At 36.9% G+C, this 27,789-nt stretch overlaps 1 protein-coding gene across 1 annotated transcript in view; it reads right to left on the bottom strand.

The window, feature by feature from the left end:
• The window catches only part of SLC44A5 (solute carrier family 44 member 5), a 367,788-nt gene that overhangs the window by 33,393 nt on the left and 306,606 nt on the right, over window positions 1–27,789 (bottom strand). Inside the window, exons 5-10 of the mRNA XM_061186439.1 lie at window positions 21,730–21,814; window positions 15,462–15,590; window positions 14,577–14,637; window positions 11,353–11,476; window positions 9,812–9,895; window positions 6,807–6,919 (exon numbers count right to left, since the gene is read on the bottom strand). Of these exons, the coding sequence (XP_061042422.1) occupies window positions 6,807–6,919; window positions 9,812–9,895; window positions 11,353–11,476; window positions 14,577–14,637; window positions 15,462–15,590; window positions 21,730–21,814 (596 nt within the window). The remainder of the gene's footprint in view (window positions 1–6,806; window positions 6,920–9,811; window positions 9,896–11,352; window positions 11,477–14,576; window positions 14,638–15,461; window positions 15,591–21,729; window positions 21,815–27,789) is intronic.

Below are 27,789 nucleotides of genomic sequence, written 5' to 3'. Positions count from 1 at the left end.
CTTGATGGAACTATCTAAAAGCATATTCTTATCAAAGATTGTGTCCAGGCAAGGCAAACATGGACTTACTGTATTTTCCCCAAGACTCTGTGTTTCAAACTGTATATGACTTTTCACATGGTCTAGATAAAGTGGGAGTGAAAAACAGAGTTAAGAGGCCTATTTATCTGAATGACCCATGGGTCTGGATTAGGTCCATTGGATATGTTCTAGCAATAATGAGGAAAATAGCTTTTAAAACCTCTAACTGTAAACTAACCATTTTTTTCCCTAGATACTAGGTGAGAGGGTATGGCCCATGGAAAGACAAAAAACTAAATTAGAAAGGACAGTTGTTTCTCAAAGAAATATAAGATAAATCCCTTCCTTTTAGGCACTGCTTTCCCTGTGAATTTTTAAAAATTCCTTTAAAAATGCTTTGTGGAATATTTGATACGTACAAAATTATATGTAATGCAGATGTTGGTTTTAAAGCATACAGTAAAATAAACACATATGAATGCATCACCTATCTTAAGATTTTATCATGCTAATTTTGCTCTAATTACACAAAATAAAAATTTTTCTCCTACCTGAGATTTTCATCCTATCATACCTACTGCGTCTCCCTGCCAAAGAACAATTATTCTGAATCCTGTGCTTATTATTCTCTTATTTTAGCAGAAAGATATGTTGAAATATCTCCTTAAGGGGTATTTATATCCCATAAAGATTTATTATTTATTGATTTATTATTAATTCTTATAGTTCTCTGACTTTTGAGGCTATTTTTAGATGCATACATGTTTAGAATTAGTATATCTTTTTAGTAAATTGTATCCTTTATATCCCTAGCAATGCTTTTCATTCCAAAATCTATTTTGTCTGATATTATTATGGCTAATGCAGCTTTCTTTTGGTTAATGATTGCTAGTATATTTTTATCTATCCCTTCACTTCGAAACTTCCAGTTTCCTTATGTTTTGTGTAACTTATGTAAATAGCACAGCTCCAATTTGTATATTTATATCTTAATCTGACCTGACAATCTCTGTATTCTAAATGATGAGCTTAATAAATTTATATTTAATGTATTGCTATATTTATTTTTCAACCTTCTTACTTTTTGCTTTTCCTGTTCCACTTTGTATCTGTACTTCTTTTCTTCCAATTCTTGTCCTTTAAAAATTGATCAGTTTTTGTTTGTTTACTTATATTCTATTTTTCCCCTCTACTGGTTCAGAGATGTCTTCTCTGTTTTTAGAATAAATTACCCTTGAAAATTGACTATGTGTACTTACTAACCAAGTCTAAAGTCAACACAAGGAAATACAAGAAACTTAGATTACTCAATAATCACCCCAGTCTGATTATTCCTCTGTATTTTACTTATGTACAGTTAGACCTCAAAAAATTGGATATTATCATTATTTTATACAAAGGTTGTTAAGCTCTACCTACACATTTACCAATTCATTTTCTTTGCTCATCATTCTTTCTTGCATCTCATACATTTTTGTGGAATCATTTTCCTTCTTGAAGTAGGCATTCCTTTAGTATATGTCTATTTGTAAACTCTGGTTTTTACTTATCTTAAAATATCTTTATGTTACTCTTATTCTTGAAAGATAGTTTTGCTGGGTGTACAGCTGTAGGTTGACTGTTATTTTTTCTTAGCTCTTTGAAGGTATTATTCTACTTCTTTTGTTGCTGTCAAAAAGTCTGCTTCAGGGACTTCCCTGGTGGCGCAGTGGTTAAGAATCTGCCTGCCAATGAAGGGGGCACAGGTTTGATCCCTGGTCTGGGAAGATCCCACATGCCACGGAGCAACTAAGCCCGTGCACCACAACTACTGAGCCTGTGCTCTAGAGCCCGCGAGCCACAACTACTGAGCCCACGTGCCACAACTACTGAAGCCTGCACACCAAGAGCCCATGCTTCAAAACAAGAGAAGCCACTGCAATGAGAAGCCTGCGCACCGCAATAAAGAGTAGCCCGCATTCGACGCAACTAGAGAAAGCCCACACACAGCAACGAAGACTCAATGCAGCCAAAAATAAAAATAAATAAAAAATTTTATAATTTAAAAAAAAAGTCTGCTTCAGCCTAATTGTTCCTTTGTATATGATCTGTCTTTTCTCTCCGGTTGTTTTAAAAATCTTTTGTCTTTGGTCTTCTGAAGTTTCACAACAATTTCTTTCTTTTACATCATTAATTTCTTGCTCTCTAATGGGTCATTCCGAAGAGTATACAAGCATGTTGTTCTTTCTCACATCTTAAAGAATAAAACAAAAGATATTCTACTTTTGACACTCTTCCCCCAATCCACTGCCCAATTACTCCCCACTGCAATAAAACTCTCCCAAATAGCCATCTATATTGTCTATCTGCAGTTCCTCTCCTCCCATCCTCTTTCAATCCACTCTAACCAGACTTTTCTTTCTCATTATTCTACCAAAACTGCCCTCATCAGATTACCAATGATCTGATCACATTTCTAAATCCAAGGCCTAGTCTCAGTTTCTCAATTCTCATCTTTCTTGACCTACCAGCCCCATTTGACATGGTTTATCACTCCCTCCGCTTTTGTTGTTTGTTGTTGTTGCTGCTTTTTAACTTGGCTTCTATAACATCACCTGCTTTTAGTTTTTAAAAAAACCTGTTTTTCCTCAGTTGTCTTTGCTGGTCCCTTCTCTTCTCCCTGACCTCTTAATGTTGGAGGACCTCTGAGCTCAGTCTTTGGTCCACATCTCTATGTATACCTATTTTTTGGGGTAATCTCAGCCAGTCTCGTGGCTCTAGTGCTCCTGACTCCTAACTATATTTCTTTAGGCTAACTCTCTCTTTCTAACTCCAGACTGTATATTCAACTGCCTACTTGACATCTCCACTTTAGTGCCTAATAAACGTCTCAAACTCAGCATGTTCAAAATTACACTTCTGATCAATCCCCTTTCTAAACCAAAAGGTTTAGAACCTTGTTCCACTCAAACCTTCCCTATCTCAGTTGATGTCAATTCCATCTCTCCAGTTGCTTGGATTAAAACCTTAGAAGTCATTCTTGACTCCTCACACTCTCTTTTGAACTGCATTCAATCCATCAGGAAATTCAGTTGGTTCTACATTAAAAACCTATATGCCCATCCTTATTGCTACCACCTTGCTCTGAGCTTCCCTCATTTGGCACATGAATTACTGCAGTAACCTATTCACTGATCTCATTGCTTCTTCTCTTGCCTCACTATGGTCTCTTCTCAACACAGGGACTAAAGCTGTCATCATTTCATATCCCTTCTCTACTCAAAACCCTACCTTGCCTCCCCATTTCACTCAGAGTAAAAAGCAAGATCTTACAATAATCTATAAGTCTCTGGCCCTCCATAAATTCTATGACATCATCTCCTATTCTCCCCTTTACTCAGTACACTCATCCACACAAGCATTCTAGCCATTTCTTCAACACGCTCCCACCTTCAGGACTTTGCGCTAGCTGTACTCACTGTCTGGAACTTTTCCTTTATCTCCAATGGCTAACTCCATTGCCTCCTTCAAGTGTTTTCTCAGACCTCTTCTCAAAAAGGCCTACCCTACTAATACTGCAATTTGCTCTCCTTGCCCTACCATGATACTCTCAATCCCCCTTTATCTATTCTACTTTTTCTTTTTTTCATGGCAAGAATCACCTTCTAATAGATAATTTGCTTAGGCTATAAGTATCAGGAGAGTAAGAACATTTTTCTTTTTGTTTACTGTTCTTTCTCAAGAGCCTAGAATAGTGCCTGTTACACAGCAGCTGCTCAACTAATATTTGTTGACTGAACAAATAAAAGAAAGTACAACTAGATATGGGTGTCACTTCCCTTACTCTCCTTGGTATAATTAGAGCTTCCTGTATCTTTGAATTTATATCTTTCATCAGTTCTAGAAAATTCTCAGCCAATACCTTTCAAATATGTTGATATATTTTAGGCCCTTCTCAATCTATTCTCTATCTCTCTTAACCACACTATCATATTTTGTCCTCTTGTCACATTCTGCTGTATTCTGAGTAATTATTTCAGAGGTTCATCTTTCAGTTCATTAATTCTCTATTTTACTATTTAACTTATCAATTTAATTTTTAATCTAACACTATATTGCTTTGTTTTGAAAAGTTCTATTTGGTTCATCTTCATGTATGCCTGGGTATTTTTGATGATTTCTTTTTTCTTTAATTGTATTTTTAATTCTTAAACATTTTATACATGATTATGTCATGTTCTGTATCCATATCTGAATTCTTGGAGGCCTCAATCTGATGTTTATAGTTTCTTTTGTTTCTTTTTTTTATATAAATTTATTTATCTTATATATGTTTTTTGGCTGCGTTGGGTCTTCATTGCTGTGCACAGGCTTTCTCTAGTTGTGGTGAGCGGGGACTACTCTTCGTTGCGGTGCACGGGCTTCTCATTGCAGTGGCTTCTCTTGTTGCAGAGCATGGGCTCTAGGCGCACAGGCTTACTAGTTGTGGCGCACAGGCTTAGTTGCTCCGCAGCATGTGGGATCTTCCCAGACCAAGGCTCGAACCTGTGTCATGGATTCTTAACCACTGCACCACCAGGGAAGCCCTCTTTTGTTTCTTGCAAAAGACCATTTCCTTGCATGTTTGGTAATCTTTGATTGCAACTCATAGTTTGTTCATTTTAATCTGTGGAAACCTGGTGATCTGAATTGAAGGTGCTTTCATCTAGAGGGGATTTATATTTGTTTCTGTTGGCAACAAAAGGGTACTACCAAACTGGGGTCACTTTATAAGTTTTCCAGGATCCCAGACCAACTCCAGGAGTTTCAGGTCTGACCCTCTACTCTTCTGCTGGCTCTAAGTGTCCTGATTGTAGCCCTGGTATGGTCCGCCCATAATTTCATATGTGCTTCCTGCTCGGTTCCCCACATTTTAGCTTGTGGGTTTAAAATGGTTTTCCTTTTGGGGAGATTTCCTTTACTTCTGGTAAGCTCATCAAAAAAACACATTACATAAAACAATACAATACTATTTTATGCCATTATTTCATAGCAAGAGGACCCTTCAGATTATTAATTCCTCCATACTGGTGGATGTGAAAATCTCAGCAGTGTTTTCCAATTTATTTTTCTATTGCTTTCTCACTCCTGTCCTAGTGTTTGTTTGTTTGTTTTTAAAAGTATGTTCCCTGGGCTTCAAGTCCTCTTTCCTCAATAATATTCCTGCATAATAACAAAATAATAGATACCATTTACTGAACAATTACTATGTGCTAGGCAGCTCTCTAAGTACTTTATATACATTATTTATTAACACTCACAGATTCCTATTATACAGTTGAGGAAACTATGAATTAGAGACACTATGTACTTGCAGAGAATCACACAATTAATATGTGATGATTCTAGAACTGTGCCTTTTTCAAACTCCAAATACATATTTGTAACCATGGTGTTATATGGCCTCCCCTATATATCTCTTAATTTGTTCTGGTCAATGAGAATTGTTCACATGCTCAACCTCTAAGATGGCAAAGGAAAGGGGATATTTTGAGCTCCAAGGAGGAAAACAAAAAACGACTTTTAGACAAAAAGCTTTCTTGGGAGTTTCAGATTAGAAGACAGCAATTCTTGCATTCCTCTACCAGACTGACCCACCTCTTCACGGGCAGCTGCACAGGAGGAGCAGATAAGGAATAATACCTGGAAAGACGTGAACAATTGTCTAGAAACTTAATGAGGATAACGAGCAGGATAATAACAATACCCCAAGACATGCTGAGTGTTTGCTGTATTCCAGGGACCGTTCTAAGATCTTTATATTCATTGTCTCATTTTACACTCACAGTCTTGTGAGATGGAGATACCATTATTGTGCTGATGTTATGGATAAGGAAACTGAGGCTTATAATCATTAAAATTTTCCAAAGTCTCCCAGTTACATTATGGAGCTGGGATTGGAACCCAAGCTAGCTACAGATTTTGCGGATTCTGCTGGTTTCTAATACTGACATGTTTAAAGCTCTTCTTCTTTGAGTGACAAAAATAGGAAATTGTTATTTTTGGTATCTGTGACCATAAAATCTCATTGTCAATCTAAATGGTGTTGTAGCAGAAATCATTCTTTTGAATAGAAACCTCTCAAACATTCATATATTGGCCCATACATTTATTAGAAGACTGAGAAGAAGCTGCCATAAGTGCTATACTGTTCGTTAGGAGAGACCTTAATTCCTTTTTTAGTGTTTGCATTTTACCTGTACTGCATTTGGCAGGATTGAGTTAATAATTAGAGCTCAACCTTGAAATAAAGTAACTCTCCATCCAATGTGTAATTCAGAATACTTGCCTCTAGAGGGTGATGCCTCATTATGGAGTACTGGCCAATTATTAAAATGTGTGACAGTACCTGGATTAAAAGTTCTAAGTTGAAAGAGGAAAACAGATCAATCACACTTCTGTAACAATGCAGACCTGGCGTTTGATCAGATAGAAAAGTTAAAGGACTCAAAGAAATTGTCTGAAATATTTTTCATTAACTTAAAAGGGATTCTTTTCACCTCCTTCTTAATACCCATGAGGCATGAGACCAAAGGCTGGTAGAGAAAAAGAGTAGAACTTTCTGATAGCACTTTTTTTTTCCCAAGATAAAGAAGAAATAATAGAGACAATATATGCAAAATTAAATAATTTTTCTCAATTTAACAACTTTTGGAGGGGAATACTTAAACTCACTGCAAGGAAAATGCTTTCTGGTGATTGATAATGGGGACTGAAAAGAAAAAGATTATTTTGATATTTGGTGATTTTAAGAGGGTGATACCTACCATAAGCTATAATCCCAATCACACCAAAGGTGAAGAGCCAGAAGAGGAAGCCAGCCGTGAACCGCAGGAGTATCACAAACATCCAACTGAGGAGCATGGCGACAGTCAGGCCACTGGAGGAAAAAATGCACAGCAAACGCAGTGGGCCAGTGCGCTAAGCATAGCAGAATGAGCACAGCAAGACAACACTTTTTTCTATTCAAAATGATTCTTGATTATTTTACCTGGCTATAGACACATTTATAACATTAAAAAGTATAAATAATTTTTGCTGTTAAGATTTTCATGTGAAAGAGTAGGACCATCAGGGACTTTACACATGAATCAATTTTGTGCCTAGGTAAACTGAAGTTCAGTATCAATAGTTGTTCCAGGAAAAACCACAGTTCCTATCTGCCACAGTCCTATTTTTTTCCTTCACACTTACCCACCAAGTATAAAAAGCATGGATAAAGCATATCCATGAGGAAATTGTGCTGTTCTTGTTCTATCTACCTGGTGACTCATGAAAACCTTATGTAATATAACACTCTAGCGGTAAGGGAACAATCTTAGGGCGGAAGGACAAGCAAAATAACTGCCCCACACAGTTCCTGAATCCATGATTTTGCAGTCATTATCATTCTGGTCTAATTATCTCTAATCGTTTGTGATGTCTAACCTCACGAGACATTTATTTCAGGTTTCCAGTGATCTGTGGGCCATTATTTGGAGCCGTGATAAGGCTTCTGTGTCTCCTGGGCCATGCAACTTTATCAACCAATCAACAGCATGACTATTTTCCTTCTGTTTTAATTTCTTCCTGGGGTTTGATTGAGCTACTGGAGGTACTTCTTCCCGCCCCCCATATATCCAGGTTAAAGTCATATTGGATTCTTCTAGGTAATTTCATCAAAGAGAACTCACTAAGATTGGAAATTTGGCTGATGCTTCTATTAAGAACTGACACCACTGGTGATATCTGCAAGTTTCCAAACAGACAGAGCCTGGCACATTTATTGAGTTTATTGTCTTCAAATATTATCTTTAAAAAGAAAATATTAATAATACTGTCACTGGATAGATGACAGCATGTATCAGAGTACCCCCTCAGCTCACAGTCTTGCAGAGCCTGTGCTTTTAACTTCAGAAGCCATTCCCTTTTAAAAATCAGATACTTTAATGCTGAAATATTCAACATAGTTGAAGAATTATTCTGTGGCATAGTCCAAGGGGCTTATTAAAAAAGGTCAGGGGGGGAAGAAAAGAAATATAGCTCTTTACTGTTCTGTGTTTTTAATTCCCGCATAAAAATTCTAACTGAATAAACTAAGTCCCAGCATGTCAGTCTTTGGCTTTATATGTATAAAATAGATGAGAACAGAAGAGTTGAAAATAAAGGGAGGTGCAGTTTATGTTCTAGCAGTTCTAGGTGTTTAGTCCCTGGGTAGAGAGTATTTCAGTGTGTGTGTTGGGAGTGAGGAGGGCAGGAGAATCTATCATAATTTACACTTTTTTCAGGTAAGAGTGGGAAAGCCAAAACAAAGGAAAAACATAGAAATTATCTAGCGATATTTGGGTCTGACAATAGGGGCACCAGTTTCCTGTCAAGTATAGACTACAATCTCTGCTATGGAGATATATCCTGAAATACACACTGAAAATAATTACTGTAATTGTTTAAAACAAAGCATCAAAATGAGTAAAATCTGATAAAACTATCTAGTTTTATAGCTCCAAAAACTACTCACTAGTATTTTACACACAGTGCAATTTTGACTTTTTTAAGCACCTTATAGTTAAATATATCTATCTTGTTCCCCTAGTATTTTTATAACTGTTCCACATTTTCTATGCATCTCTATGGTCCAAGAACCATACCAGGAGTTAGGAATATAAAGATGAGTTAGACATAGTTACCATGGTAAAGAGTTCATAGTTTATCAGAGGGAAAGAGTCAGGTAAATAAAACACAAGACAGTGGTGCTATATGGAAGACAGGTATGTGTGTTTATATATAGGTATGTACACACATACACACACACACACACACACACACACAATGACTATGAGGAACACAGAGGGGCAAGTAATTTACTATAGCTGGGGAAGTCAAGAAAGACATCATAGATGACCCAAAAGCTGATTTTAAATAATGAGATGGGGTTGCCCAGGACACAAGGAAGGATATGCTAGGAAAGAGAACAGAATGTGCAAAAACATGGGGGTTTGACAGTCCGGGGACGGGCATGCTATTTGATGTGTTTAGAATATAGGGTTAATCCAGAAACATGGATGGAGATAAATCTGGGAAACTAAGTTGGGCCAGATTGTAAGGGGCTTTGTAAGTATCTGAAGAAGTTTTCACTTTATTCTTTGATCACCAGGGAATCATAGATGCTTTTAGGGTACTTAGGGTACAAGAAGGTGACACAAGAGCCAGATAGTAATGACAGCCTTAGGCATATCAAAACATGTACCTGCTCCAGAAGAGTGACTACATTTTCCTTTATGTTTCAGAAATGCAAATCTTATGTCTGAAAATTTAAAATCTCCTCCTCCCTTCAAATGTCTTTTTCAGCTTCTCTTAAGTACAGTGACTTTGATGATGATGATAACAAACATTATGTGGAAGGGCTGTGTTAAAAAATAAGAATGATCCTTCGGAGGTCAAGGGGAAGACAAATGAGTACCAGAGAAATAACACTGCATCCACTGTAACGTGTGATGAAAAGCAAACATACCACAGATATGGCCCCGCATGACTTGAAGTATATGTTTATAAGAGGACTTTTACTAGTGATTTAATAAAATTAAATTTACATTCTTATAACTTCCTGCTACCACTGGGCAGATTTCCAAATATCTTTGCCTCATCTTCACTCTGTCTGAAAAAGAAAGTGGCAGGAACTGAAATCCAAGTCAACCTTTTACTCATGACTATGAATGGGGAATTTGAAGAAAGAAATTCTACAAAGATAAAATCAGAATGGGGCTGGAGAAGAAACACCTAAGCTTTCACTTACATGAGAATCCAATACCACGTTGTTGCATAGTCTTCAAACACTTTCACTCCAATTGCCCTTGCATCAAGGACATTATTGATACCACTGAATTCAAAGAAGGAAAAAAAATCAATTATTTTTTGACTACCACTAAACAGAAATGTTCTTGTTATGATAAAAGGGATTTGGAAGCTGCAGTTCTAAGCATATTTTTAGAAACCATTTATCACTAGTGACTCATTTCCTAGCCACAACAATACATGAGGTGTCACTTTGGTAAACCTGCAAAGGTAGCCAGCTATAGCTGCACACAGACGGAACATGGCTTCCAAGAGCAATGATCAGACCCCTCTCCAACACATGCAACACACCCTCAGTGTTGCAGGAGCCTCACTATAAGACATGAATTTAGATGGTAAGATCAGCTTTTAACTTATAAAATCCATAGAGCCAAGAATGAATATGATATTTAATTCCCCTTCTTAATCTTCTGACAGCTCTGTAGCAGGAAGGCACAAAGAGGCACATACAGAAAAGTGCACCAATCGTTAGCATCCAGTTTGATGAATTATCAAAGTGAACGTACTTAGTAACTACAGCATAGTCATTCCTTTCCCCCATGTGCCCCAATTACAACACCTCCCCCTTCCCCTAAAGTTAACCATAATCCTGACTTTTGTGATAATAATTTCCTAGTTTTCTTTTTAGTTGTACCATTTATATATGCATCATAGGGTAATTTAATTTAGTTGTGCTTACTTTAAAATTTTTCATCAATGGAATTGTACTATTACTTTATGATTTCTTTCACATAGCTTTATATTTGTGAAATTCATCCATGTTGCTATCATATTCTAAATACACAGGAACTGCACTGTTCTACTCGGACTGCTAAAATCTTTTGAGTCAGAACAATAAATTTTTTACAATGCCTTTATTTTTTTACTTTAAATTCAACAACTAAGCTATGAAATGGTACTCTGTGTGTTTATATTTGTGCACATACAAGTCTGTGTGCACCCAGGGAATTGTATTTCCCAATAACGTGGAACACCATGATGTATACAGCCAAGTGAAACAGAAAATTTACTTCACTGTAGTTAGTCCATAGAAATTCGACACTGTACTGATAGAGCAGCATCATGGTTGTTTCACCTTTCTTAAGGCCCCCTTCCCTTTAAAATATCTAGCAGTTTTATTACTTCAGTCATTTTTTTTAAAATGGTGCTTTAAAAGAGCATGGGTTTTTAAAATTATGCTTATTCAAAAGTAAATTATACTTAGGTCTTGCGATCTGTTTCCTGATGTCTCATTTCTATACCTGTTGATAATGAAAGACTTAACCATTTTGAAAAACATAATTGTTCTTTCACATTCATTCTGCTTTCTCTTTTACTTGGCTTTCTTAATGAACACATACCGAGTTCTCTAATCCACAGTGACATGGATATTTCAGAATAATACATAATTCTTCCTCCATAACCCTTAACCTAATGGAAGTTTTAGTTTGGGGACAATAATGGGATGTATCAAAATTGAAAATGGGAGTGTAAACAACATACTTTGCAGCTGCCTTGAGTTCTACAGCATTTCTTATCTTTCCACTTCCATCTTCAAACACTGTCTTATTTCCTACTGTTAAAGTGCCATTTTTAGTAGAAAAGTCAGGGAAACATCTCTGGAGATCTGTAAAAATAAATTAAAATTATGATAATCACTTTCTTCCTTCATGATGTCCTCCCTTTCTTAAGCCTTCTGTTATTTATAATCAAATTCTTACTAGACAATGCATAAATTGCTGAATATAGATAATTGCCCATTACTTGATAATCAGACTTTCTGATGATTCTAAGACTGACATGGAAAGCAAATACGATCATAATCTGAAGCTACATTTAAAGTTGCTGATTATTTTATACATGGTATATTCATCAAGTAGCCATAAGAAGGACACACAGCACAGGTTTTATAAGAGTAATACTGATAACCTCTCTCTCATGGTAAACACATTTTAATAAAAAGGCTATATTTACTTGAATGATTGGATGAATTTATTTTGTTATTTTACAAAATTCTTAGATACTCCTTGAGTGAAACCTTGAAAACCAGAGTTTAGTGAACACTTCCTTGGGAAATAAGAATCAGCTCAAATTTTAGGTTACTAAGACAATTGAATTTTTATTTACAAAGTCTGAATAATTTGTCTCTATTCCAGCTCATTTACAAGTTTTTTTTAAGAGGGGCTGGAAATGGGAATTCTAAAGCTATCAAAAATGGCCCACACTTTGAAAACTAGCATTTCTGAGAAGAGTTAATTTACCATTCAATCTTCTATGTGCTTATTTTTAATTATACAGAATCCTTGCCTCTTTACAAATCTTTATTACTAAAAATGTTTTAAAACCCCAATTTTAAATGAAGAGGGAGGAGCAATCAGAAATAGATAATTTTTATATTTTTTCTTACAAGAAGTATCACAGACTTGCATGGGTTCATATGGAGTGTAAACCTGAAAATATGAAAGCAGCTGATATAGAGAAAGAAGAAATATGTCTTTGTAAAGCTTTTCCTGACTTCCCTGGCTTAAAATGGTCTGATCTACCTACCTTCATCTTCCATAGCATTTACAATCGGGGTGACTGCTTCAGTGCCCTCTCTCTCTCCTGCTCTTCCCTGGCAAATCTGACATAGTAGCCTCTACCAGATGCTTCCATTCTCTCTCAATCCAACTGTATTTCTGTCTCCACCTCTCCATGCAAATTAGCCTCCCAGTGATCCCAGTGACCTCCTAGTTGCCAAAACCTCCAAATCTTTTTCAGTCTTCATCCTGCTTGAACCCATTACCTAGCACAGTGCTTGGTACACAGTGGAACTCAGTGAGTATCTGCTGTTGAATGAATTCACTTTCTGTTGAATGAGTCTTTGACATGGGAGACAACCCCTGCCTTTTAAAACTCTCTTCCCTTGGTTTACAGGCCCAGGTTCTCTCCTGCCTTCCCTTCTTCCTTTCTGTGTACTCTTTCTCTTTCTGCTCCTTCAACACATGACTGTTCCCACATACAGAACCCCCGAAACTTGTTCTACGTATTATATCTGGGCAATAACTCATCTAGTCCGTTAGCTTTAATTACTAAATATGCTCATTATATGTTTGGAAAGTAGAGAAAATTTTATGAAAGAAGATACAAAACTGTACATAGTTTTACCACCCACAGTGAACTATATTAACCTTTTGGTGCATTTCCTCCAGTCTTTCTTCTATAAGACTTCTTTTTCGAGAGTTATAATTATACAGTACATGAGAGGTTGTCCCTTGTTTCTTTCTTTTAATATTACTTATTCCCATTTATAAAATCTTTAATGAGTGAATTTTATTAGCTGCATACTATTGTTTCAAGTACTATACTTAATCCTCTATTGGGGGGATACAAGTGATTTCAGTATTTGTCTTAATGTTTCCTTCACTAGACTGTGAAGGACTGTGCCTTATTCATTTTTGTATCCCCAATGTACATTTCATATTGTGTCATTTAACCAAACTATACTTATAAGGGCAGGATTATATGTTATACTTTTATACCTATTACATCTTCAGTGACTAATGATTCATTTTTACCATTTTGCATAAAAATTTGTAACATTCTTCTTGACTACAGACACTTGTTGCCCAGGACTTCCTGGTTAAATGCAGTTGCTTGCCAGGTCTACATCTTTGCTGCAGGGTTTTAATGATCCAGAGAAGAGTGATGGGAGCATGTAAGACATTATGTTTGATGGTAGCTACTTCAATGGTAACTGACTTTCTACTCAAACTGATGACTGTTGTCTTTCTTCCATTTTAAAAGAAATATGTACTCATTGTGGAAAAACAGAGATATAGAAAAAAGAAGAAAGAAGAGAGAAAATGGCCATAGTTTTGCCACCTCCAAAACAATCACTTAATATTTTGGCATATTTCTTTCCAATCTTTTTCTTTGAATAGTTTTTTTTCGTTGTTGTTTATTTTAATTTATACAGGCTTGTCATAATGCATATAGTATTTTTCATTTTATGTAACATTGTAACGTATACACAATACATATGTAAAAATTATAAATATTTCATTTAATGAATACATCAATAATTTATTTAAGCATTTCCTTGCTCTTGGATATTAGAGTATTTCCTTTTACTTTTCTTTGTCTTTTCTTTTTTGGGGGGGTGCTTTTTGGAATAACACTGGGATGGACATCTTTATGTAAAGTTTTTTCTCTGTTGTTAGAATTATAGCCTTAAGAAAGGAAAATGAGTGATTATTTCATTTTCTTCTAAACAGTTAAATAAAGTTTATAAATTTTAAGGAAATAAAATGTTGATGCATTCAGGAGACATATAAATATTTCAACTTTCAAATTATAAATACAGGTATATGCCCCACCCTCACTCCCCAGGCAATTTCTCAACAAACTTTTTGGCTGAATTCAGGGGTGGATGTGTTAGAGTGTGTCTGTGCTTATGTGTGTTCATAGAGCACCAAAGAATCAATCTAATGGGCTTTTAAAAATCAATTTTCAAACTTTTTTGTGTGTGTTTAAGCAGCCAAACCTAAAACCTCACCAAGCTCCAGTGGAACATCCCCAGCTGGAACCAGAAGAATGGGCTTTATTCTTCCTAATTAACTCTGGGACCTTGGGCCAGTCATAGGACCATTCCCGGCCTCAGTTTTGTCAACTGTGAAATAAGGGAATTGAATTAAATAACTTCTTGGTAGATTCTGTGTTTCTAAGGTAAAATAATAGCCACTTACAAGGTTTGCTTGGAAAAATCGCTGTTGGACAATCGTCATCCAGTAAAACTTGTGTGAGAGTCTAAAATTGAAGGAAGCGTATGTTAACATTTTAAAGATGATGTGATGACAAGTTTTACTCTTAATATAAAAATTTTGTCGTTTAAAAATTCAATTCCCTAATAATCTCCTTATCCCAAATTACACCCCTAATAAGAGTAATTGTAAGATTATCACACACACATACTTGTTTGACAAACACTCTTAAATATCCTAACTGTAATTCAATTGAATCAACAATAATAAAGTCAGACCTGCTGAAACCAAGGCATGTCTTTGAAGGTGTGTATCTTCATCTTAGTTATATCCTTAGTCTCTAATCCTTTAATATTTTTCTGGAAAAATGGCATCTTCTCTAATTTAGAAGCCATTACTACTAATTAACACAATAAGGCTTTAGAAATCCCTTATAAATCTTAAATCTAGTGTTTGGGGACTTTTTAAATGAGTAATTATCAAACCAGGTTTGAAAGTAAAATTCTTATTATTAAGTAGCCATGGAGCTTTATCACCACATTAATGAAATGGTGACTGCAAATGACATTTAGCTCTTAGCTCTGGACAGCAAAAAATCCAAGAAGAGAATTTGCTGGTGTCAGGGAATAGTTGATGCTAACTTACCAGACCTAACAGTCTTGTATAACACCCCAAGTCTACAAAATGATATGGCAAAAATTGTGTGTGTGTGTGTTTGTATGTACATGTGCATTTGTGTTTTAATGAAATGGTACTGTTAGTAATCACTTCCAAGAAGATTTTGGAGCTTGATCCGTTACAAATGCTCATGTTACACTTGCGATTGAAACAAGGTAAATTCTTTCTAGTTTTAAGCTTAAACACACATACCTTCGCAGGCTTAAGATGAGTAGACTTGCAGAACTGGCTGTAGTATGTCCAGTAGTTTCTGTCTTTTCTGTACCTAAATTGTATTTCCATGTAGGTTAAAAATCTTTCTGGGCACTTGGAGACACAGATCTGTGAAATAAAGAAACACAATGGTGGGAATTGAATTGAGTTGAACAAACTAAGGAATTATCTACAAGGTTAAACTTCTAAATTACCCACCACTATAAAAAAGCAAAGCACCATTTTCCATCTAAGAAACTTAAATCAATTCTCTAAACTTACTGTAAAAAATAAAATTTCATGTACTAGTATTCAACCTCTACTCCTTGCCCTCTGATGCTGATGTTCTGTTAAAACAATAAGATGCTGTACAATGACAAACTTACTTTTACCTTCTGATTTGACATAATTGTAGATCTACGTGCAGCTGTGAAACATAATAGATTCCACATACCTTTCACCCAGTTTTGGCCAACAGTAATAACTTGCATAACTATAGTACAATATCACAATCAGGAAACTGATATTGTTACAATCCACTAACCTTATTCAGTTTCCACCAGCTTTACATGCATTCATTTGTGTGTGTGTGTGTGTGTGTGTGTGTGTATGTGTGTGCAGTTCTATGCAATTTTATAATTTGTAGATTTGTGTGACATCTTCCATAGGACAGTGATGAACTTTTAATGAAATATTTTTTTATGATTTTCTGAATTAGTAGATAAGAGCTTAATGCAAGATTAATTTTACCTGTGTAGTTTATACATTTTCAGGGTTAGAATCTTGCTTTCTTTCCTTTATGTGAACACAATGGTAATTTAAAATGCTCCAAACATTGATAACTTATGCCACTAATAACTATCAGTGCCAATGAATTCTCAGAACATAATTGGACGTTTTATTACCATAAGAAACTAACAAAATTAGGGCTATTTGTGGCAATCAATCATTATTATTGTCTTCCAGCAGCACCAGTCAAACATGGGCAGAGAGGTCACTGATGCAATTATCTTACATTAATGAACTTTGGGGGCCTATTAATGCCAAACCAGATGGCCGTGCTAGTCCACAGAGCCACCGTGGAGTGACTGCAATCCAATTAGTAACTCCACAGAGAAAGCAGAATCAGGGAAGATGCATTCTGTTGGCTTTGCTTTTGTTTGTAATAAAAAACCAAAGATCATAGGAAGCTGTGAGAGTTGTAGTCAATCCTTGAACATTCCCTTCCTCCACCTTCAGTTCCTCCTTACGAAAGCCTTCTCAGCTCTGACTTGCTCCATCTCCCTACTGTACTTTGGTAACTATTCTCACTGACCAGATTCTAGCTCAACCCCCACTGGTAGTTAGGTAAAAACACGGCTGCTGAGGTGACATCTCTTTCCCCTTTTTAGGGTCATGTCTCTGCTACACGAGGACAATTGGTATAGACCCCACAGCTAAGGTAGTAGGTAGATAACTAAATGGGTACCTCAAATCTCACAGTTAATATTGTTTGGTAGCAGCAGCAGTCCAATTTCTTTTAGAAGTTTTGCCAAGGTAAACAACCCATCTCCACATTCACACCTCCAGATGCATTTTCTCTTTCTCAGTCTCTCCTACACACATATGCACACACACACACAAGCAGACACACACATTCACACACCTCTAGAGGAAATATTGAAAGTCTCACAGGTATCTTTCTATGAAAACTGAAGAACTGTTTAGGGACATTCACAGCATCCAACATGCTCACATTTTTTGGAAGAAGACTGAGGTCATTGTCAATGCAAACATCAAAAGTTTACTCTGATCGGAGCTAAGCTGAAAAAACCATTAACGTATTAGGAGCTACCTCACAGACATTTAGACTTTGGCAATTTACTTACATGATTCTGAAAGATAACTGAACTAGCCCCTTGTTGGATACATTTAAATGGATTTATAAAAGTGAATACTGAATATACTAATGTTTTCATAGGCTTTCAATGATGGTAGGAGCTACTGAGTTGAGGCTATGATGATTTCCGTATTTATAAATACACACACATACAATGTATACTACACATATAAAAGTGCGGTGTATGCAACATATAAAAGAAAGTAATTTAAGTGGTAAAAAATGTTTTGATAATGAGAATCACATCAAATTTCATTCCACACACAAATGAGCTGTTAAAAAACAATATAGCAAATGTTCTTTACTCTCTCTCTATCAGGCCAATTTGTTCACTTCAAATAGGGTGCTGATTAGTAGCAATCAACATATAATTAGCCAAAAATGAAGGTCACATTGAGGTTGGGTATCCTAATTGATCAAGGTCTGTCCTTTAAATGCTTATGACACATGTCTGGACCATGCTGCATTAACAAAAAACATCATGCGTAAAAATATGGCTTGGATCAGTAGACACACTACTGCCTGGCAGACTGAAAGCAATCCTGCATTATTGGCAGCTAATATATATTCTGACTCAGTTCTGATTCTTTGTATAACCACAAAGGGGCATTCTGAATATAGTTCTTCATCATTATTTTTACATCTTCCATTCGTATAGGGTTAACACTCTAATATAAATTAGGATTTGGTGAGTGGAAGAGAGAGTTACACTGAAGGTTAAAACACTACAATTTGCAATGAAGAAAGGATAATCTAGTAAATCTAGTAATTTATGTAATCTAGTAATTTATGAAATGTAATAAAAAGCATAATGTGCAAGGATTTTTTGTTTCATCATGGGAATGATGGATTTGTATAGTGTAGTGGAAAATTTTCTAGACTGGGAATAGGAAGATATTCTCTCATTCATTCATTTACTCATTCACTCAACAAATATTTATTGATCACCTACTCTGAGCCTGTTCTAGGCACTGGGGACACAGTAGTGAACAAAACAGATAAAAATCCCTACTTTCTAGTAAGGGAGATGGTTAACAACAAATAAACAAAATTGTTTGCTATGAGATGGTAGCAGGTGTTACGGAGAGAAATAAGGCTAGAAAGAAGGCCAGAGGATGAAAGGTACCAGGGTGGGATTCTAATTTTAAATAGGTAGTTAAGGGAGGCCTTAACAAAAGGTAATATTTGAGGAAGACTTGAAGAAGACTAGTGATCTAGTCATCTGGAGAAAGAGCAGGCTAGGCAGGGAGATCAGCAAAGTCTAGGGCTATGAAGTCCGCGCTTTCCTGGATCCTTTGAAGACAACAGATAGTCAGTATGACCCGAGTGCAGTGAGCAGAGGGAGAGCCATAGCATAGGTGGTCAGAGTCGGGCAGACAGTGAAGGACTTTGTAGGCCATTGTTAGGACTTTGGCTTTTAATATGAGTAACTTGGGAAGCTATTGAGGGGAGGGGGCTTGAGCAAAGGAGGGACATAATGTGACTTACATTTAACAGGATCACACTGGCTGCTGGGCGGAAAAGAGAGTCTAAGGGGCTGGAGACAGGGGCAAGGAGAGACCAGTCAGGAGGTCATTGAACTAATCTAGCTGGTTCCTTGAAAAAAGGAGGAGATGGTGAAAAAAGGAGGAGTTTGGTCCTGGGTATATTTTGAATGGAGACCAGAGGAATTAGCTCACAGCTCAAACATGAGTGTGACAGAAAAGAGAGATCAAGGATGATTCGATGGTATTTACAGCTGTAATAGAAAAGACCGATGGGGGTGGGGAACAATTTTAAGGATAAAGTCAGAGACTAGGAATTGAGTTTGGACATGTTAAATTTGAGATGCTAACTAAATATCCCTGTAGAGACATGGCATAGGTGGTTGGATAGAAAGATCTGGAGTTCCGGGAGCAGACTGATCTGGATAGATAAATTAGGAAGCGCAGCATATAGATTGTGTTAAAACCACAAGACTAGGTGCGATCACCAAAAGGAGTAAATGTAGGTATTGAAGAGGACTAAGCTTGGTAGAGGAGGAAACTCCAGTGTTTAGAAGATGCTGGAAAGATGAAGAGAAACCATCAAAGAAGACTCATAGGGAGTAGCCAGAGAGTTGGGAGGAAACACAATGTTGTGCCCTAGAAGCCAAGTGAAGAAAGTATATTAAGGAAGAGGGACTGATTAAACAGTGCTGTTAGCTCAAGTAAATACGGATTGAAAATTGACCATTGGTTTAAATAGCTGGAGATCAATGGTATCAATATCATTTGGAGAAAATGGAGTAGGAGTAAAAGCCTGAATGAAAATGAGAAGGGAGGATTTAGACACATTGAGTATAAACTATTCTTATGAGGAGTTTGGCAAAAAAAAGAGGCACAGAGATATGAAGCAGTAACTGGAAGGGGATGTGGGATCAAGGAGAGAATTATTTAAGACGGAAGAAATAACAGCATGTTTGTCTACCGATGGGGATAACTTAGTAGAGAAGGAAAATGGTAATAAAAGAAAAAACCAGAAGATTTCTGGAGTTGTGTGCTGGACTTTGTGAGCGAGGATAAGATCTAATGCACGAGCAGATGGACTGGCCTTGGGCACACAGGCTGTTCCTCCACAGTAAGAGCAGGGAAGGCAGAGTAAATACAGGAACACAGATGATGACAGGTAGGCAAGTGGACGTCAGTGTGGTAGCTCGTAAAAGTTGTCTTCTGAATGCTGATACTTTCTCAGTGAAATAGGAAGCTAAGTCAGAGGCTGACATGGAGACTGGGAAGGAGGTCTTGGAGGTTTGAGGTGAGAGGAAAAGGTGTGAAATTGTTTTCTAGCAGAGTAGCTAGTGAATGGGCAAAGGGTCTCCTGTGTGATTTGGGGACAGCATTAAGGGCCCCCTTGAGGTTAGTGGTCCTTAATTTAATGGACTGTTGTGTGTGTTTTCTGCAAGAACACACAGCTGCCTGGGTTGAGGCATGGAGTAGGCAGAAAGCTGCATTTAGCCATGAATGATGTTTTGCCAGGGAAGTACAAGTAAATGAGAAGGGGCAAAAGAACTGAGGGTTTATATAAGGGAGTGATTTTTTTTTTAAATTTTTTAATTTTATTGAAGTATAGTTGATTTACAATGTTGTGTTAGTTTCTGATGTACAGCGAAGTGGAACCAAGAGGAAGCAACTAAGTCAACATCTTACTAAGTTTTTGAGGTAGTTGTACTGCCAAATTCATGACCTAACCTGAAAAGGCCTTTGACTGTTAATACAATCTTTGAGGTTCTACACTCGCACAATAAGTAGAAAGCTTCAAAGCCACGCGGCCCCTAAGAGGGTATATTTCCAATGCTCAGCAATGGTGTGGTCTGAGGCTGACAGACAGGAAATAACCTTCCAGGTGGTTGAGCAAAGAATCATAGGATGTGATGGATAAGGAACTTCCTTCAGAGAACACGATCCAGGTCGAATAAAAGACTGTTCTCCAGTGCCATGCACTAAAGACCACTGTGCATTTATACCTCCTCCCTTTCTGAATGGGAGCTTGTATTTTCCTAGCCCTGTTCCCCACTGTGCATTTAGTGTCAAGACCTGATGGAGAGACTATCCATAATCCATAGATCCTAGACTATGGGTTAAAGGTAGTACCACATGGAATTCTGGGTTGTCTCCCTCGGGAAGAAGGGTGTTCTGGAGGACAGAGGGATAGACTATGGAAGAAACAATGAAGTTTGTCCCTATTGTTTCATTTGTTCATGGTACACAAGAGGCTGCTCAGCCCACAATTACATTGCTTTATTCCCTCCTTCTGGCATCTCGGTGTGAACAAATAAAACTAATGAGTCTATGGCATATAAGTAGAAATGCACTGTGTGACCCTACTGATCCAAGGCTTTTAAGAACAGGGGTGCTTTATTCAGCCTCTCTGTCTTCTTCCGGCAACTGGGTGCTGCTCCTGCTGAGGACTTAAGGGACGACAGAGCCACCAGATGAAAGGAGCCTGGAAGAGAGTTGCCCATTGACCACAAACACTGCCTTTTACTCTTATATGACCAAAAAGAAACTATTGTTTTAAGTCACTGAAAAACTGGGGTTTATTAGTTACAGTAGCTGGCTTTATTCTTCCTAATACTGATCTTGAGAAAAACATCTCCACTTCTCTGGGCTGCAGTTTATTCATTTATAAAAATAGGTGGTTAGACAAGATAATCACTGAGGTTCCTAGTAATACTAAAATGATTAATCCCTGCTTTTTTTTTTATTGTATATGAACAAACATGAGCTTATACTTCTGTCTTCCTACCTTCCATAAATTCATCATTAATCACACACACCCAGAACTCAAATGTAGTTTCTCAATTCTTTCACCCAAGAATGTTCAAAATCGCTAACATCACCAGCGAGGCATTTTTTTTTTTTGCCTTACCTGTCTGGTAGGGCACTGTAGGTTTACCACCACGGAGGGACTGGTACAGCTGAGCAGGTTAAAGTAAAACAAAATGGGCTTGTTCCTAAGAGAACAACATAATATTTTTAGTGACTGTGGAAATATTTCATATCATTTCAGCCCCTGTATACTTTAATATAACATAACATTTAAAAATCGGCTTCATTTTCCCCAGACAGTTGCAAAATACTCTCCAACTCCCCTTTAAGCTGCCTAACACTTAAAGCACCTTTTGGTAATAGTAAAAAGTTGAAATAATCAAATTGTCCATCAACAGGGGATTGGTTACATAAAGAATTCCACATCCATAAAGTAGAAGACTATATTGCCATTGAAAATAATGTTGAAAAATGTTTAATATTTTAGCAGGGAAAAGTGAGACCCAAAGAGATCACAGGAGAGTTGAAATAAACCAATGGGGTAGAAAGAGGGCAGCACTGAAGCAGCCTGTCATGGGAGAACGTGGAGTCAAGTAAATGGGCTTGCATCTTCCCGGTGGTACCTCATCTGACAAGAGACTGGAGATGAATCACCAGGGATAAAGCCAAAGGGGTTTGGTGGAGGGCAAGCCAAAGCTGATTTCTCAAATCAAAGAACTAGTCAGTGAGGACTTCCCCAGAGAATTTCCACTTGTGCACCATGAGAGAGCCAGCCTTTGGATGCTTACCCCAAAGACAGAGTTTATGGATAGTCAGTTACATCTTAGCTGCAGTAGCAACAACCATGTGGGACTAGGGCAGTGGCCAGGAAAGTAACAGATACTCTTCCTTCTATCTGTCACAACACAAAGAAAGAGCTAGGACCAGGAGAGAGGGAAGAGAAGAGAAATAGCAGAACAGGGCCTCTCTCCCACTCTAAGTTCCCTTGCAGAGTTCAAACCTGAGCTGGGGAATTGGAAGAAACAAGATTCAAATTTTAAATTGGACTGCACTGAACTTTTTAACAATAGAAAGTATTTAGAAAGCTATGGAAGGAAGCTACCCAAGATGCCAAAACAAGATGGAAAGAAATTTGAAAGAACATTGTTAAAGGCAATAATAGGGGAAAAATAAACCCATTTCATGTTTGTAATCCCATCTAGTTCAGATGGCTCAAGAATCTGGCTATAAATTCATACACAATATGCACAAGGCTACTTCACGATTCCACAAGAGTGAGCTTGGCTCTTTCACCACCCAAGCAACTATATCTTCTGCATGTGATTCAGATTTGTACCTAAGCCAATGAATAAATTATTACATGTCATGGATCATTGGAGTCCCTTAGGAGTAGTTAAAATGCTGAATGGTAAATCAGTAAGTGCCAAGAGTCCCCCACAGGTAAAACTGATTTATAAACTGCAAAATGCTACATAAACTCAAGTTATTCACCAGATTATGTGATCCTCAAGGGTAAAGTTTGTACCTTATTCATCTTTATACCCATCTACCTTGCCAACACTTAGCCGAGTACTTGGCCCATATTAGGCACTCATCAGATGTTGCAGAATGGATGAGATCAATTTCAGAATAAGTTTTTCAATACCTTAGAATCCTCCTTAGTTTTTTGCACAAATCTATAGTCATTCTATCAAAGTCTGTCTGATATCTTTAAACATCAGTGGTCCTTAGATTCCTTAGGTACAAAGTAGATGGCGATGGTTGCAGCTGAACAATTCTGCAGAAGTGATTGAGGAAGTAACTCATTATTTAACTTGAATTACATTTCCACCATGAAACAACAAAACAGAAGCAACTACAAGCTACTAGTCTGAGATGATGTAAGATGCACTTAAGCCCATCTCTCTTCTTTCCCGAGACTCATGGAAATAAAAGAATAAAAGTACAAAAAGGAATAAACCTCACCATACCAGCTAAGGATGTGCAGGATGGGATCTGCACACAATTGCATAAGAGAGTTCAACAATTTCTGGAAGATGGAGAGCATATGCGACTGTGTTGAGTGATGAATGCACCATAGAAAAGCTACAAAAAGGGTGGGATATGATATGCCTGTTAGAAATCATGACACATTCTGGACTCAAAGCTGAGAGTGAGAAATGTGGCCAAAAGTAAGAAGATGAATGAAGGTTTATATACAGGTCTACAGTGCAAATCAGCGTCTCTGTGCTCCTCCCATACACCTACACTTAAGACTTCTAGCATCCAGGAAAAATGGGCAAAAACAGAGGCCTCTTTTGTTGAATGATAGCAAGGGCTTTTGTGGGATTGGGTACCCCAGTCTACAACCCTTCATATTCTGGCATTGTAAAAGCCCATGCCTGACAGTCAGCTTCCCACCAGTTCATGCTGTAGTGAAATCTAACAGCTAATACAACGTTCCTATCCCATACGGGGCAGAGGCCTCCCTGGAAAAACTGAGCTACTAACACAGAAACAGAGCAAATTCACACAAGCGACCCAATTCTTTCTTTAGTAAAAATGGATAACCAAGTAGCATCAGGAATTTAAGAGAAATCAGAATAGGAAAGAGAAAGACTAAAGTAAACAAACAAAAACTGATGCCGGATGAAATAAAAATAATTCAGGGTATAGGAGGGACCTTAAAAAAATTTTTTTCAGAGTAATTCAAGCAGATTATTCATACATAAAAATACTATGTTATTAGAGGAATAAATACGAAACAAGAAGGCTTTAAGAGATTTAAAGTATGATTACCAAAATTTTAAAATCAAAAGCAGAGCTGGAAAAAACTTGATAAATCTCCTAGAATACAGAATAAAAAATCATAGATGGAAAATATAAGGAAAAAAAAAAGAGGTATCGAGACTAATCCAGGAGGTCCAAGGTATGACTAACAGAGTTCCCAAAAGACAACCAATAAAATGGAAAGAATGAAAACAGCAAAGAAATAACTGAAGAAAAATTTTCAGAGCTGATGAGAGTCATAGTTCTTTAGAATTAAAGGACCCCCATTGAGGCCTGAACAAAAAGAATATTTTTTAAGAAAGACCTACATCAAATTGTGAGATTTCAGAACACCAAGAGTAAAGAAACAATTTTAAATGCTTTCCCAGAGGAAAAAAGTCACCACAAGGTATGTGAATCAGACTAGCATTTGACACATTGGATGCTAAAAACAATAGAACAGTATCTTCAAATTTCTGACAGGAATTGTCTTTCAAGTTACACTTCTAAAGCTAGACCATCAGTCAACTGTAAAGAGGGAGAAGAAAAACATTTCCAGGGACTTCTCAAATTTACTTCCTGTGCTTTCTCTTCTTAGGAAGATAATCAAGAATGTTCTCCATCAAAACAAGGGTGTTGACAAAGAAAGAAGAAAAGTTGGGATATAGAAAATGGTTCATGGGATGTGCTTACACTAAAAAAATACATATTTCTTGTTTATCTGAAATTGAAAATTAACTGAGCATTCTGTGTTTTTATTTGCTAAATCTGGCACCTCTAGAAGCGGGACCCAATCTAATGAAGTAGATAAGTCCCAGAATTAAAGCTATGCAGTAGGCCTAAGATTTACCTGGTCCTGAGTGGAACAGAAGGACAGAAGTTCTACAAGGCAGGTGTTCAGAGAAGAGGGAGCCTCTGAAAAATAGTGTGTTGGAATGGTAGACAAACTTATGGTCCTGATAAAGACTATTCAAGAAAAACTTGGCTGACAAATAAAACATTATACAAGAATGTCATTGCCCTATGTTGAAATAAACTAAAATGTAGCATGATGCTAAGCTGCAAATAAAGTGTAAGATTTGGCTTTGATATCAGGGACACAGTAGAAATGAAAATGTAATGGCCAGACAGTGACTAAACTTCACATAGTTATTACAAAGTAAAAGTCTTATTTCCAACTTCTAGAATCAACCTACCCACAGAACATGAAAGATTCTGATGAAGTTGCAGAACTGAACTTTATAACAAACTTGATCATGTAAAGGGTAAATATAGAAAGTGGAATGGAAAGGAAAGATGGAGAGAAGGGTAGTGGGGATAATATCCTCCTCTTATATAAAGAGGAGTCGAGATACTGACAAAAGTTAGTGGAACAAGCAATCGAAGCTCAGTATACCATTTAAAGTCACAAAAGTAAACTATAAGAAAATCTAAAGGCAATAATTTAACCATTAAACATGGAACGAGGAGGGAGAACAGGAAAACAGATAATGTAAATTAGTTAAATCTTCATTTTTCATAGCAGGCTATCAATGGATACTATCTAAAATTAATAAAGTACAAAATGAAAGAATAAGCATATGATTTAAAGTTATGCAAAAAACTGCCAGAAGAACTAAGAGCAGTGTTACAGACTGAATGTGTTCCCCCAAAAGTCATGTGTTAAAATCCTAACCCCCAAAGTGATGGTATTAGGAGGTGGGGCCTTTGGAGGTGCTTAGGTCAGGAGGGTGTAGCCCTCATGAATAGAATTAGTGCCCTTATAAAAGAGACCTCAGAGAGCTCTCTCATCCCTTCCTCCATTTGAGGATGCAAAATAAAGATGGCAAACCAGGGAATGGACCCTCACCAAGAACCTGACCAAGCAGGCACCTAATCTTGGACTTCTAGTCCCAAGAATTGTGAGAAATAAATTTTTGTTGTTTACAAGCTACCTAGTCTATGGTATTCTGTTATAGCAGCCTGAACTGACTAAAACAACCAGAAGGAGGAGAGATTATCTTTCTGGAAAGAAATCTCCTAAGACAGGAGACCATTGCTTTTATTGCTTTTATTATAAGCTCTTCATTGTTGTTTGGTTTATTTTCATAGGCATATATTATTTTGATACAGATTTAAAAAATTAAACCAAGTAATAGATCTGGGCTTGTAGTATGTTCAATCAAACAGATTTGTGAGACCTCCTTGCCATTTTATAAGTGTTTCTTCAGTGAATTGAAGACAAAATTATTATTGCTTCACTTAGATGCCAAATTGATGCAAAACTTAAATAGAAGGGCTTTGTTCTCTTAATCTTTCCTGTTTCCCTATCTGAAGCTCATACTAGGAAGATGGGTATTTCGGTCTGTCTAATCTGGCAACTGGGCTGCATCAGACAACGTTCAAAGTTGTTTTAACCCAAACTTTATAAGCTGAAGTTTTTGTAGTAGCCAGAAGGTGGCATCAAAATCAATCGAGTTCTTGCTTTTTAGTAGAAATCCCAAAGAAAAGGATCATACCCAAGTATCATGAATAACTTCCCTGCAACTCAAAAGGCAGAGAAAGTTACACACGTCAACAAAGCACTCCATTTTCCTTTGAGTCTGTTTTATCTGCTTTGACATTTTAGAAAACTCCCAGTGTTTCCCCTAGTGTCCTTTTGGTTAGGCATAGACAAAGCACAGACTGACCAAATTCTATCCTAAACACTATCACACCATCTCTAAGCATGGGATTTTAAGCTCAGTTAAGGAATGTTTTTTAGAGTTGAGAATCAAAGGGTTGCTCTAAGCACATCATGACACTAATGAGTACAAACACTGTTACAGTCTAACAAGTACGTCCTGGACTCAGTTGTTTGGAGTGCCTAACCTGCTTTACACATTCTCACAGAGATGCATTTCATTTACAGATGAAAATATATACACACACATTTTTTTTTTAATTTAATGGTACTTTTTACCAGTTTATGTTCAAGATTTTAAGGACTAGATTAAACGTGGAACATGGAAAACCAATTTCACTGCAACTCTATCAATATGCAGCCTAAAGAACACAGAATTTGGGGTTAGAACGTGTTACTTTTGCCATTTAGTAGTCAGCTGACCCTGAATGCATACTTTAACCTATCTGAATTTGCTTCCTAATTTTCTAGATGAGAGTAGTAATAATGGCACCACTTAGCAGTGCTAATAGGAGGATCTGATAAGAACTTTACACTGACTTCCAACTGGAGCAAATCACTGTCTTTTCTGTGCTACTCCTTTATTCTGATTCATTTAACAGTGAATCTACTGAGCACCTACTATAACGAAGTGCTGAGGATACAACAGCAAAACAGAGAATGTCCCTGATCTCAAAGAACTTTGACTCTAGTAGAGGAAAATAAACAAGTGAAATTAATAATCAGGATAAATTCAAGTAGTGATAATTA

This window comes from Eubalaena glacialis, chromosome 3, assembly GCF_028564815.1.
Source record: "Eubalaena glacialis isolate mEubGla1 chromosome 3, mEubGla1.1.hap2.+ XY, whole genome shotgun sequence".
Classification (NCBI taxonomy): domain Eukaryota; kingdom Metazoa; phylum Chordata; class Mammalia; order Artiodactyla; family Balaenidae; genus Eubalaena; species Eubalaena glacialis.
This window is presented reverse-complemented; position numbering and strand designations above follow the sequence as displayed.